At 38.5% G+C, this 15,186-nt stretch overlaps 1 protein-coding gene across 3 annotated transcripts in view; it reads left to right on the top strand.

Annotated features, from left to right (window-relative positions):
• The window catches only part of LOC133660191 (triple functional domain protein), a 118,738-nt gene that overhangs the window by 34,050 nt on the left and 69,502 nt on the right, over positions 1 to 15,186 (top strand). For all 3 annotated transcript variants that reach the window (XM_062063454.1, XM_062063455.1, XM_062063457.1), the window contains 7 exons: positions 3,396 to 3,591; positions 4,514 to 4,680; positions 8,581 to 8,700; positions 10,778 to 10,876; positions 10,956 to 11,048; positions 11,260 to 11,409; positions 11,541 to 11,655. In XM_062063454.1, coding sequence (XP_061919438.1) covers positions 3,396 to 3,591; positions 4,514 to 4,680; positions 8,581 to 8,700; positions 10,778 to 10,876; positions 10,956 to 11,048; positions 11,260 to 11,409; positions 11,541 to 11,655 — 940 coding nt within the window. The remainder of the gene's footprint in view (positions 1 to 3,395; positions 3,592 to 4,513; positions 4,681 to 8,580; positions 8,701 to 10,777; positions 10,877 to 10,955; positions 11,049 to 11,259; positions 11,410 to 11,540; positions 11,656 to 15,186) is intronic.

The raw sequence follows: 15,186 nt of genomic DNA, 5'->3' as shown, positions 1-15,186 counted from the left end.
CTGGCCACAATGCTGTCCCAAAATGTCCTCTACAATCCGTGACGTTACGCGCAGGCGTCATCATACCGAGACGTTTTCAGCAGGATATTTCGCGGGAAATTTAAAATTGCACTTTAGTAATCTAACCCGGCCGTATTGGCATGTGTTGCAATGTTAAGATTTCATCATTGATATATAAACTATCAGACTGCGTGGTCGGTAGTAGTGGGTTTCAGTAGGCCTTTAGTCTCACATGCATTGATGTTCACCATGAAATCCTTACATTTTGGTCTAACCCCAAACATTCTTTAAGGTTCACATCAGTCAAAAAGCAAAGCAAATAATTGTTGTGTTTTACCACTATACATCCATTTATAGGGAAACACTTCTAATATCTCATAATAATAATAATAATAATACATTTAATTTATAATGTACAATTAATCAAACAAGATCTCAAAAAGTTGAAAACAGGGTGGAGAAGACAAAGCATACTGAATAAAAACAAAAATAATATTAGTATATGCCTTTCTGAATAAAAAGGGTTATATTAAGGTTAATAACCCTTTTATCAACAGCCTTGTGTCAAAATTTGCACAGTAGATCTGTATATTCTTGCACATCTCTATCACACAGAACCCAGCAAGGTGTGAAATTGCTGTAACTGTGTGCGCTTTCACATAATAACACCGACTCCTGCAATCAGATCCAGTAATTTGATGAACAAAGTGTGGTTGGACAGCAACATCGCTTTTCACAAACGCAATATTTCCATTTCACTTTTTGATACCATCATAAACAGGAACGTGCACGCAGATTTTGGGGGTCAGGTGCTCAAGCCAAAACAATAATAAATGGGTTATACTTGTATAGCGCTTTTCTACCTTCAAGGTACTCAAAGCGCTTTGACTGTATTTCCACATTCACCCATTCACACACTGATGGCGGGAGCTGCCATGCAAGGCGCTAACCAGCACCCATCAGGAGCAAGGGTGAAGTGTCTTGCTCAAGGACACAACGGACGTGACTAGGATGGTAGAAGGTGGGGATTGAACCCCAGTAACCAGCAACCCTCCGATTGCTAGCACGGCCACTCTACCAACTTCGCCACGCCGTCCCCAATATTGATATGATTGTTATTAGGATAATCAATCAATCAATCAAAGTTTATTTATATAGCCCTTAATCACAAGTGCTTTGAAGGGCTGCACAAACCACAACGACGTCCTCTGATCTGGGTGGGGGGCTGGTCAACTGGTCTAAAACAGAGTCTATTTATAAGCTAGATGAGTTTTAAGGTGGTGCTTCTACCAAGGTGGCATCTCTGACTGTTGCTGGTAAGGCATTCCAGAGCGCTGGAATGCTACTAAGACTAATACTAAGACTTTTTTTGGACTCTCGGGGTTACTAATAAGCAGGCGTTCTTACAATGTAGATTTCTGGACAGAACATAGGGTCACAGCAGGATATTTTCAACTTATATAGTAACAAATACAAAATCAAATTAGAACAAACACGTTTGTAATTATGGTTGAATACAAAAAACAAAAAATAAATGTGTACACATTTATGGAAAGATTTGGGGTATCCATTGCAAATAATTTAACAATAGCTTCTCTGTACTATAAATTGGACAAATTCAATTGTTTTGTTTCAGTTAAAATCTGAATTATTGAGATGAAAGGTGGGTCTTAAGTTGAGCTAGGAGAGTCTAGTGAGGTATATTTGTTGTATATTATTAAGACCCACCTTTCAACTCAATAATTCAGATTTTAACTGAAACAAAACTAGTGAACTTGTCTAATTTTTAGAGCAGCGAAACATTAAATAGTTACAATGAAAAACCCTTATTTTTCCCATTTTCCCAAGAAATTTCCCATGTATTGAAATAGAAATGTTGACAGGTATGCACTCCCTTCTCTCACTAAACATGACAAACCTCAGTCAACTGGACAAAGCTTTGAGTTGTTTTTGTAATTTGTTAGGAAAAGTTGGTCTAGTGGCGTTATGTTTTCAGCTACACTAATGTTGTGGTTAATTTTTAACTAAACAATGTGGTGATATCCTTTACACACTGATGTTGCTTTTTGATGCAGTACTGCCTGTGGGATCGAAGGTCCGTAATATCATCGCTTACGTGCAGTGATTTCTCCAGATTCTCTGAACCTTTTGATATTACGAACTGTAAGTGGTGAAATCTCCAAATTCCTTGCAATAGCTCGTTGAGAAATGTTGTTCTTAAACTGTTCGACAATTTGCTCACCCAATTGTTGACAAAGTGGTGACCCTCGCCCCATCCTTGATTGTGAATGACTGAGCATTTCATGGAAGCTGCTTTTATACCCAATCATGGCACCCACCTGTTCCCAATTAGCCTGTTCACCTGTGGGATGTTCCAAACAAGTGTTTGATGAGTGTTATTATCTTTTTGTCTGGTGCTGCGTGTGAAAGTAGACTCGTGCTTCTCAATTATTTGCTGTTATGCAATTTTTCACCCCCAATCTTGGCCACGACTATGAATAATATCTTTTGTCTATAACAATGTATCTTTGTCAACATTAAAGAAAACAAAAAAAGTAAGAAATATAGATCAACTTACAACAAAGAATAAGTTAATTTAACATTGTTTTTTAGTCTGTAACATAAAAGATTTAAAGTGCAGCAATCTGCCTAAAATACATTATAAAAATCCTTATTTAAAGTGTAAACCTTTTTTGACCGACTTGACCCGTTTGAGAGTGAAAAATAAAATACAATTAAAGTAAATAAATAATAATACATTCAAATTGATCAACAACAATAACTTAGGAGCAAAATATATAAAAAACACTTTAACCTACGTACACATGAACAAATAAAACAATTTGTGCTGATGTATTTTTTAATCAAAATGAGGAAGTCAGGATTAATGGCTACAATGAGCGCGTTATGGAGTGCACAGCTTTTCGGAGGGGGGTTTGAAGCAGGATACTGATAAAGCATGTTCCCACTATTTGACAAGGCCCAGCACACTACATGAGAAGGAGGGGCAGGGGTGTGGCATATTAAGCAGTTTGGGCAGGTATTTTCACAAGATCTGAAATATATTCCCTGTCAGAGAAATTGATTACAGATAGTATTTTTTGTTGTTTTTTTAATTAAGAAAAAAAGGGCTCCAGCAGAAGGGGCACATTTCTGATGCAGGACAAAAAGGCAGGTTCTTTGCATCACGAGGGGTCTATCTGTACACGTGCCTGATCGTAAACTTGCTGGGCGACTTGTCCCTTTGGTCAGTGTCTTTCACTCAGAGCAGCTTTGACGGGAAGTGGCTCTAGTGAGGCGTGTAATGTCCATTTTGAACAATAAAGGTTTCCAAATATGGTTCCCAGCTTGAGCCGCTCTTGTCCTTCACACATTCTTATTTTTCCCGCTCTCAGATCATCTCTGACCTGGAGTCATGGAACGAGGAGTTGTCCCAGCAGATGAGTGACTTTGACACAGAGGACCTGACGCTGGCTGAGCAGAGGCTGCAGCATCACGCGGACAAAGCACTCACCATGAACAACCTCACCTTCGACGTCATCCACCAAGGCCAGGAGCTACTGCAGTACGTCACAGAGGTCCAGGCATCAGGTGAGTGAACCGTTGGATATACAAGTCCGACGTTTGAGGCTTGAAAGCTGCTGTCTTCGTGTGTGATAGCTGTGTTAAATGCAGAGGTAATAATTTTTTAGGAATAATAAGGCACAAAAAAACTTTTTTTTACCATTAATAGTCATGCTCCACCAATGAATGCTGCAATGAAAAAAGATGACAATTTAAACAGATTATTTTTTTCCAATCGATCAATATTTATTTACCATTCATCCATCCATTTGCAATATAAAAAATATTTTACAATTGTAAACAGCACGGTGGGAGATGGGGTTAGTGCGTCTGCCTCACAATACGAAGGTCCTGGGTTCGATCCTGCGCTCGGGATCTTTCTGTGTGGAGTTTGCATGTTCTCCCCATGACTGCGTGGGTTCCCTCCGGGTACTCCGGCTTCCTCCCACCTCCAAAGACATACACCTGGGGATAGGTTGATTGGCAACACTAAATTGGCTCTAGTGTGTGAACGTGAGTATGAATGTTGTCTGTCTATCTGTGTTGGCCCTGTGATGAGGTGGCGACTTGTCCAGGGTGTACCCCGCCTACCGCACGAATGCAGCTGAGATAGGCTCCAGCGACCCCCCCTCCACCCCAAAAGGGACCAGCGGTAGAAAATGGATGGATGGATGTAAAGTCTGTTACCACCCATTTGTTGTTGATCTTGTAAATTATTGCATTGTTGTCTTTGTAAAGGGAACATTTTGGATAAAACCCTTGCTTGGCAGTATACATATACAAAGTATAACGTGCCCAGTTTCAGAATATGATACGACTATTCACAATCCATATATATTTTTCCATTTACATTCTATAATAAACGAGCTGTCAATAAATTGATAATCACTGAAATCAAATGTGAATTATTACTGACAAAAGTATGCCATGTTATCTGTGTATTGTTCAGGCGTAGAACTCTTATGTGACCGAGATGTGGACATGGCCACTCGGGTTCAGGATCTCCTGGAGTTTCTCCATGAGAAGCAGCAGGAGCTGGATGTGGTGGCTGAGCAGCACCGGCGACATTTGGAGCAGTGTGTCCAGTTGAGACACCTCCAGGCTGAGGTCAAACAGGTACATGCTCAAATATGAAGGGGGTAGGCGATGACACACTAATCTTAAAGGTACAGATGCCCGATCCCAATGATGAGATCGGATCATGGGCAGATATCAGCCTTTTTTAACTAAACAACAATCGGCTGATGAGCTGCGAGGCCAGCCATTCATTGCCGGAGCTGTGTCCTCGTGTTTGCATGGCTAAAGATTGTACTTGCATGAAAGGGATGCACACTCAGGGAGACAATATTACACTTCCATATTCCTTGCTATCCACATGCAGAAGTCGCATAAATTCCAGGAAGGTGCGCGTCCTGACAGAACACCGACTGGAATATGAGAGCGAGCTGCAACGAACGTGTCGTCTATCCACATTGCAAAGCCCTTTCTAAGATACTAATCCTCACCACAATAGTAGAAAATAAACAAAGCTTATCTTAAGTACCTTTATCACTGGAGGACTAGATAGAAAGAAATGGCTAAGCATGCTACACAAACACACTGAGCGGGAGGACACAAGAAGCTAACCGCTAAAGCTTCAATGTAAAGTAGGGGTGATTGATCCAGATGTCGATACTATCGATACCTAGTGTAGTATGAGTATATAAACCATACTAAAGTGATTACATCGGTAATTTTCTTTTCTTGTACTTATTATCATTACAACATAAATTTGTAGTCATTTTTATTATTTTTTCACAAACTCAGTGAGTAAGTCTCTAGATCAGGGGTGGGCAAACTTTTTGGCTAATGGGCCACATTAGCTTTTGAAATTTGACAGACGGGCCGGGCGAGCACATGATGTATTTCAAAGTATATCATATCTATTGGAATTAAGAGTAAGCTTCTCAAACATGGGCTATTTTAATCATAATACATACATTTTCAACAATGTCAAATCAGAACATCAAAGAAACATAAAAATGGTATTAAAGGGTTAACACTTACATTGTCTTTTAGTGGGAGCAGTGTTGTTGATCACCCTTTTCACATGGAAGTCTAGTATCAATTTTGTTGTGGAAATTCTAAAAACAGAGATCTTTGCTCAATTCTGTTAAAATATTTGGCGGGCCGGGTTAAAAACACCAACGGAACGGATGTGGCCCACGGGCCGCAGTTTGCCTATCACTGCTGTAGATAGAGGAAGGATTTGAGGGCAAAGCCCAAATGATTTAAATGGAAGCCAATAGTAGTTTATGCTTTTGTTTATTTATTGTGCACTATCCACCTAATTTTGTTCCAAAAACTGTATGTAACATTCTGTAGCACTATTTTAACAAAGCATTGGATTTACATCAATACTAGCCAATTCTAAATTTAATAAGATAAGCTTCACAAAAATGTTACTTGCTATAAAATGTTTGCAGTTGTATGATTTATTGTCAAAGAACTCATGCCGAAAAATCAGATCGGGATCGGATGCAGAAAATGTTGTTGGAAACATTCCTACTTAAAGGCATTTAGGACAACCTTACACCTTTTCAGAGAGTTTGACACTTGAAAATTTGGATAAAAAAGGCTGTGTGGTTTGGCGATGTGTTACGGAGGCGGGCATTTGGGTGTTCACACGATTTTAATAACATGTTTTGCCACAGCTTAACATGATGTCACAGCAGCTAAAAGGCTTTTCTGTCTGTACACGACCATGCACTGATGACTCACCTCTCGCCAATGTTTCTCCTCTGTCTCTAGTTTTTGTATTATTCTTGATTTAGAGGCAGTGAGAAGGGTCAAGTACTGTACTGTAGTCTATGATTAGATGTGGAGTAAGGCCATGAGAGCAGCACTATATGGACTTAAATATTAAATATTACGTTACCATGGTAAGCTTTAGATTTCTTACTTTTCAGGAAAGGCTTTTTCTGCCCCAGCAGGCAAAGCCATGTCCATAAAGGCATGCTTGGGTACATCTGGTGTGCAAAAACTTAAGAACCTTTGAATCAACCCCATCAAACACTTTTGACATGAGAGAGAGAGAGAGAGAGAGAGCTTGTTTGTCAGCTGCTACTGCCCAACTTCACTGATCTTTGACCTCGCAAATGTTCTTCTTTGCTTTTAGGGCAAATTGTGCAGAAAACCATCCCAGTATGTTTTTCTTTTATCATCACTTCTTGTAGGTGATCAGATGTACTAAACTGACATCCATTGTGGCAAGAACGATGCAGAGAGAGAGAATCTTTTGTGTTGTGTCAACATATTTGGACAATCAGAAATAATAATAATAGACATATTGTCTATCCCAGCAATGCAATTTTCAAGCTTCTGGATGACTTAAGGTCTGATTTGGAGCCAGCATGCAACAAAACAAATTTAAATATCTCCTACGGTATATGGAAAAAAAACTCTTGCAACGCAGCATTTTCTTGTATCTGGATCAGTGCCGACATTTTCCAGAGTAAACTTTCGACGTGCTTTAAAATGGATTCCGTCGAACCAAGGAAAGTTGGAGGAGCGCTTCTTTGTAGCCGAGAAAAGGTGTAGCAAACTGAAAATGAATGCCGCATGTTCCACAACATTGCAAAACACCACAGACTGGAGCATGATTCCATAGTGATAGCTGGCAGTACATACAATATCCTCAGTTAAATAAGGCGGTCTGCACCACTTTTGCATTTGTTATTAATTGTGCATGCGGTCTTAGTAGATCACCTACAACACACCTACTAATAGTATGTGCTAATGTATTGTTTACACATACTATTTAACAATTGTTATTTAGGATCTTAGTTGATCAGCCCCTCAAATAATATTGTAGACAAAGTTTTTGGAAAACTAATACGAATAAGACGGTCACAATGAACATTATGTGGATTAGAAGTAGATAGATACATTTATTCATGTGTTAAGTAAATTGTCAACATGACAAGAATGCAATGTTTATTACATTGATGGATAATCATTCAGAGCAAGGCCTTATTAGCTGCATCACAGCCAACATTCTAATGAAAGCAAAATAAATTGCACCCAGATTAACACAGCAAAACTCTCTTGATGATGCACTGGCATCACAATGACAAGAGGATCACAAATGTGATTTGATGCTCAAGTGTGATACCGTTGTGACCCACACTGTTACCTCTGCAGCTTTGGATTCTTCAAGATATTTTCTGTTGTTAGTTGTGTTTACACAACACACCATTTTTGAAACTCTTCCCAATATTGCTACTGAAGTTGGAGAGGGGTTAGCTCACTCAAAGAAAGGTTTTGCAATTTAAGAGAGACGCAGGCATCTAATCTTGTGTTACATCATCGATTTTTCTGGCAGTCTCATTCGGAGCATCACCCGCACAGCAGGTGTGCACGTTGAGTCAGTGAGAGAAAAATCATGTGTTTTTATTGTTTTGTATCTACGATGAGGTAGCGACTTGTCCAGGGTGTACCCCGCCTTCTGCCCGAGTGCAGCTGGGATAGGCTCCAGCACCCCCCGCGACCCCAAAAGGGACAAGCGGTAGAAGGTGGATGGGTTTGTGATGTACAACTGGTGCAAACATTGATAGTATGCAAGAAAATACGGACTTCTAGGACGCTCGATGCATGGTCACATTTGCTAAACCTGCACAATTGAATGAGATCCAATCCAAGAGAGATGCCCAAAATTCTACCTCTACAAAACATTTTGAGTGATGCTGATGAAGTGTATTAAGTGAACAGTATATGTATTATTGTGGTTATAGTTTGCAGTAGTGTTTAAATGCCTGTCAGTATGATAAAACAATGCACATGCGTTTAATTATAATAAAAATAAAATAATATAATAAAACTATATTTTATTTATACAGGCAGTATTTTGGATTCTAATGAAGGGCCTGTGACTGTATGTTACTGTGTGAATGTATATCCTTTATGTATGTTTATTAACATATAAGTGTCATTCACTAGAGATTGTATTCATGTTGCCACTTTGTGTGTGCATTTTAGGTGCTGGGTTGGATCCGGAATGGTGAGTCCATGCTGAACGCCGGGCTGATCACGGCCAGTTCATTACAAGAGGCCGAGCTGTTGCAGAAGGAGCATGAACAATTTCAACACGCAATTGAGGTAAAAACCAAGCAAAAGTACAGTATGAAGTATATTTTTGAATTGATTTTTGCCTTTTCTGTCTGCAGTTGCAAATGTATGTTGTATCCATAAACAACTTTACATAGTGTACTATTTACCAGTTGTTTAAACAAACACGTTTATTTACCTTTACAGATGACAGCGCTGATCTTTATGACGGTAGTTGGCAACATGAATGACATCTTGCAGTACTACTATAGGTTCTTGCATATGTTAGGTGTCCTTCATGCGGTGGCTGTCCATTTAGAAAAAGGCATATTGTTTAACTTATCTGTGGTAATTGCAGTTGAACTCAGCCAGCATCATTTGTTGACCTCTGTATATACTGTATATACGTATATATATATATATATATATATATATATATATATATATATATATATATATATATATATATATATATATATATATATATATATATATATATATATATATATATATATATATATATATATATATATATATATATATGTATATATATATATATATATATATATATATATATATATATATATATATATATATATATATATATATATATATATATATATATATATATATATATATATATATATATATATATATATATTAGGGTTGTCAAGTGATTAATTTTTTAAATCAAATTAATCGTTATTATCGCCTTAACTTTGACAGCCCTAGTAAAAATTAAGCGGGGGGGGGAGTATATTTATAGCTAGAATCGACTTAAATTCAAGTATTTCTTATATATATATATATATATATATATATATATATATAGTGAAGTGAAGTGAATTATATTTATATAGCGCTTTTCTCTAGTGACTCAAAGCGCTTTACATAGTGAAAACCCAATATCTAAGTTACATTTAAACCAGTGTGGGTGGCACTGAGAGCAGGTGGGTAAAGTATCTTGCCCAAGGACACAACGGCAGTGACTAGGATGGCGGAAGCGGGAATCGAACCTGCAACCCTCAGGTTGATGGCACGGCCACTCTACCAACCGAGCTATATATATATATATATATATATATATATATATATATATATATATATATATAAATAGTATAAATACTTGACTTTCTGTGAATTCTAGCTATATATAAATATATATTTATTGTATATATATATACACATATAAATAAAATAAATACTTGAATTTCAGTGTTCATTTATTTACACATATACACACATAACACTCCTCTCTACTCATTGTTGTGTTTGAAAGTGCAATGCTTTGCAGCCAGTAGCATAGCCTTTGAAGGAGCGTAGGTATATTCTGGGTTGGAGTCAATAACCAGGCGAGGTGATGGAGTTACGTCTCTTTACTTCACACTTCAGAACCGACTCCCACACTTGCCGTCAGGGTGCGCAATACAACGTAAACCGTTGGCCAACCAAAAAGTTACTTTTTGGTTGGCCAACGTTGTATTGTGCACCCTGACGGCAAGTGTGGGAGTCGGTTCTGAAGTATGAAGTAAAGAGCGGACGTGACGACAGGCTGTCCTCACTCAGGTCCGCACGAACCTGGAGGGGGCGTGCCTTAAGTCCGGCTGAAAATCGGGAGAAATTCGGGAGAATGGTTATCCCGGGAGATTTTCGGGAGAGGCACTGAAATTCGGGAGTCTCCCGGAAAATTCGGGAGGGTTGACATGTATGGTGGCCACGATACTAAGCAGTGCACACAGATTGTTATGGCCTCCTCTCGTGGTCAATGCTATTGTAGTAATTATGTGTTTTATTTTTAGTTCATTGAGCCATTTCAATGCTTCAATATGTTATAGAATTAGCTTTAATAAAAATTGGCAAGGGATGACTGTCACCAGAACAAATTAAAAAAGTTTTCCCAAAAAATCAAGAGGTATTGATATCAGAACAATGACAGGCCAAAGTTGATCCCAGGAAGACAAGCAACCACTGGAACGGGTGCTAATGGGGATGAACAAAAAAAACAGGCTGTTTTCATAATTAATAAATAAATAGTGCTTTCCTTTCCACCATATTTGTATTGGGAGTAATTAAATAGCACTTTTTGTAGCGTCACACACCTAACATTGTTCTCCTATATCCCCTGTAGAAAACCCATCAGAGTGCACTTCAGGTGCAGCAGAAGGCTGAGGCTCTTCTTCAGGCCAACCATTATGACATGGATATGATCCGCGACTGTGCAGAGAAGGTCTGTCCTTCTTACACTTTTATTTCTAGAGAAACATTCCGGCTGACAAAGTGCTTAATTGTGCACTTTTGACTTGAAGGTGGCAGACCACTGGCAGCAGCTGATGCTGAAGATGGAGGACAGACTCAAGCTGGTTAATGCTTCTGTGGCCTTCTATAAGACCTCTGAACAGGTGAGTGTGTGTTAGTGCATGTGTGTGTCGATGCCAACCCACCCACGTGTTAACAGATGTTTAAGGATGTTACACAATCTTTTGGAGGGAGTATGAAATGAGATGATGGAAATGGATTATGAGAATTAATATTTGAGCGTTAAGAGGCACGGAAAGCCTCCATCTGCAGAGTCAGATTTATGAGGATTTATGTACTTCATGCACATCTCAGGTGTGCAGTGTGTTGGAAAGCTTGGAACAGGAGTACAAGAGAGAAGAAGACTGGTGTGGTGGTGCTGATAAACTGGGCCCCAACAGCGAGTCGGATCATGTCACCCCCATGGTCAGTAAACATCTGGAGCAGAAAGAAGCTTTTCTCAAGGTGAGAAGGGTTCACAATCTGTTATTAACAAATAAGTGACATCATGCTGTGTATTTATTTTAGCCACTACTACAGAATTTAAAGTAGTGTTGTGTAAGTGAGTCAGTCTCTTATCTTTGTGGCTAATTTAGGCCTGCACGTTGGCCAGACGCAATGCTGATGTCTTCCTCAAGTACCTGCACAGAAACAGTGTTAACATGCCTGGAATGTTGTCCCACGTCAAAGCTCCAGAGACTCAGGTCAAAAGTAAGTTGACACACTAGTTTGCTTTTCTTCAGTGGATTTATTCACAACAAATGTTGCTGTTTTTATACATTTACTAAAAGCTGAAAATAAATGTTTACAGGCCATTTTTAATACAATCGAGAATCTGTACAATTGCAGTAGGAATTGCGTGTGAATGCCCCAATGCTGAAGCTGAATTGAAATGCTGAAAAAATGTAGAATGAATTTAGAAAAAAATTTGGTAACACTTTAGTATGGGGAAGACATATATACACCGTTAATTAGTTGCTTATTAACATGCAAATTAGTAACATATTTGCTCTTAATTAGTCATTATTAAGTACTTATTTATGCCTTATTCTGCATGGCCTTATTATACAACCACTAAGCCATTAACTAAGAGTCTTCCCTCAATAACCTCAGAATTATTGCTTATTAGTAACCCTAACCCTTATATGTTCCCCTAGTGTCCAAAAAACTCTAAATTAAGTATTTGTTACTTTAATAAGCAACTAATTAATGGTGAATATGTTCGCCATACTAAAGTTTTACCAAAAATGTAAATTTGAATGTACAGTACGAATAGTTTGAATATTGAAGAACTGAAGCTCAACTGAAATGCTAGTGTAATGTAGAATTAATTGTAAAAACGGTTTGACACTGAAATGGTTTAAATCTTGAAGATCGGAAACTGTACTGAAACCTAGTATGAATAAAGAAATGTTAAATGTATTTTGTAGTAGTTAGAATTACACTACAAGACTCATAAGTGTACAGCTGCATAATTACCTAAAAAAGTGGGCATACACTCCGACCCTCCGGGATTTGAATCCGAAGTCAACGGTGTGAGAGGCAAGTATTTATCTACTGAGGTCTACAACCTGACGGTCAATCTGGTGTCCAACTTTGGCTCCGAAAGGGAGGGATGCAACTGTTGAAAATGACGTGCTGCAACAGTGCTACGTTTTCAGCTAATTGTGGGGATGAATCAATTTGTTTAAGATAAAATATGTAACCTGATTGTATGAAACCTTTACTTTTAAACAAGCTAACATTTACTGAAAAGTTGAAACCATAGCTTACATTGATAGGGGAAATAAAGACACCCCTGTCTAAATGATGACACCATGTGCGTCAATCCGTAAGTCAACCTAAATGACATGACAGCATCACATGTCGCTGCAGGATCCTCGCAGTTTGCCAATGCAAAACTACTCCAATCGACGAGTTTGGCTATGTGAATCTAAAACTCCCTTCCAGGGATTGAAGCTTCACAAGTATGTTGTATAAAAAAATAATTGAATAAATTGATAGTTTTAAGGAATATTTAAATAATCAGCAATATAATGCGTATATGATACAGAAGTGACTTATCAATGAAATACAAAGAATGCTGCCACTGTGTACTTTTAATGCACAGTGGGGGACGGCGTGGTGCGGTTGGGAGAGTGGCCGTGCCAGCAACCTGAGGGTTCCTGGTTCAATCCCCACCTTCTACCAACCTAGTCGCGTCCGTTGTGTCCTTGAGCAAGACACTTCACCCTTGCTCCTGATGGGTCGTGGTTAGGGCCTTGCATGGCAGCTCCCGCCATCAGTGTGTGAATGTGTGTGTGAATGGGTGAATGTGCCAAAAGCGTTTTGGGACACCTTGAAGGTAGAAAAGCGCTATACAAGTATAACCCATTTACCATTTACCATGTCAATTCCTTGTGGCATTCACACAATTACAGTGGATTCTCAGGGTTCCAAACAATGAATTAATGAACAATGCTTTTCAACCTTTTTCCTCTTTAAAAGTACAGTGGAATTTACAAATGTGTAGTTGGTTCCTGAACAGGGTTCGTTAATAGAAAAGTTTGTTTATTAAAGCAAATGTTTCCATAAAAAACAATATAAACATGAATATTGGGTTTCAGCCTTGACAAAACTCCATATTTTAGTAAAAAGTGTGTACACTTTAAACACAATATAAAGCGCTATACAGTAATGAATGTCAAACAAAACATACAGGGTTGATGAATTTACTTTCTATTGCATAAGAGCCAAAAAAAAACACTAGCTGAACTTTTGTCGCCCTGCCGATACACACACACATACGCACACACACACACACACACATATACACACACACACACACACACACACACACACACTGTCATTAGCCCTGTTGTACACTCACATTTTAAAATCAATTTTTTATCTGTAACAGCCAGGTTAATAGAATGATTAAAATGGTAAATGGGTTGTACTTGTATAGCGCTTTTCTACCTTTTTAAGGAACTCAAAGCGCTTTGACACTATTTCCACCTTCCCCCATTCACACATACACATTCACACACTGATGGCGGAAGCTGCCATGCACGGCGCTAACCAGGCCCATCAGGAGCAACGGTGAAGTGTCTTGCTCAAGGACACAACGGACGTGACTAGGATGGTAGAAGGTGGGGATTGAACCAGTAACCCTCAGATTGCTGGCACGGCCACTCTCCCAACTTCGCCACGCCAATTAGGAATAAAAAATAAAAAACACTTTACCTCGTCGGTTAATCTTTGCATGCAGCAGAAGGGAGTAGGAAGTCGGGATAGGCAGTGTTAAAAACGTGGATACTAGCTGAATGTTTCAAACCACACAGCGCTTGTCCATTGCTTTCTTTGGACTCATATTGAGCTAGCGAAACTACATACATGTTATATAAAAGCTAAAAAAAATAAATTAAAAAAACATATTTAAAAAAGCAGTTACACAGTAGGTAACAGCAGCACTATGCCTGCCCGCAATGGATGTGCTGCTGGTGTTCCGTCAAATGTGGCTGTTTCCTTGAAAAACAAACTACCAGTAGCTTTCTCACGCTGTAATTGTCTACAAGCTTACTGTCCGTTATTATACATTGTGAACTTTCCCACGCTGTAATTGTCTACATGCTTACTGGTCAAAAGATATGTTGAAAGAAACGTAATTTAAAATCACTAGTTACACTAGTTGTACGCGAGGCACACGAGGCAGTTGCTTTTTTTTCGAGCTTTTGATGAGTATTAACATACAATGTGAGCTTTCTCACTCTGTGATTGTCTATATGTATATTGTCATATGCATGTGTGCGCATGCTCCGTAGCGTTGGGGAGCAGACATCGACAGAACACCGGGTACAAAAAGGCTGCGTTGCAGAAACACAATAAGTGAATGAAACGTTGGTATATGGAAACAAGGTTCGTATAACATAGCACATTTATATTTGGTCTGTGCTTTCGTAAATGGAAAAGCTCGTATAATGAGGTGTTCGTAAATTAAAGTTCCAATTTAATAAAAACTGTTATAAACCGTTCCAGAGTTGAGCTTTCACAATCCTATAACTTTTACAGACCATGCAGGTTATGTTTAAAAAAATAGTCAGGATAATTATTGTTAAAATAGTATGGAACTAACTAAGTTGCTTAGATAAATACAGCTATTTGTTAACTCGTGGACATACAGTATGTACGTATGTTGTTTTTAAAAATGTATGTCTCATTCTGCATGGTTTTGTCACTAAACGGTTAGAGTTTCAAAGAGCC

This window comes from Entelurus aequoreus, linkage group LG11 (assembly GCF_033978785.1).
Source record: "Entelurus aequoreus isolate RoL-2023_Sb linkage group LG11, RoL_Eaeq_v1.1, whole genome shotgun sequence".
Classification (NCBI taxonomy): domain Eukaryota; kingdom Metazoa; phylum Chordata; class Actinopteri; order Syngnathiformes; family Syngnathidae; genus Entelurus; species Entelurus aequoreus.
This window is presented reverse-complemented; position numbering and strand designations above follow the sequence as displayed.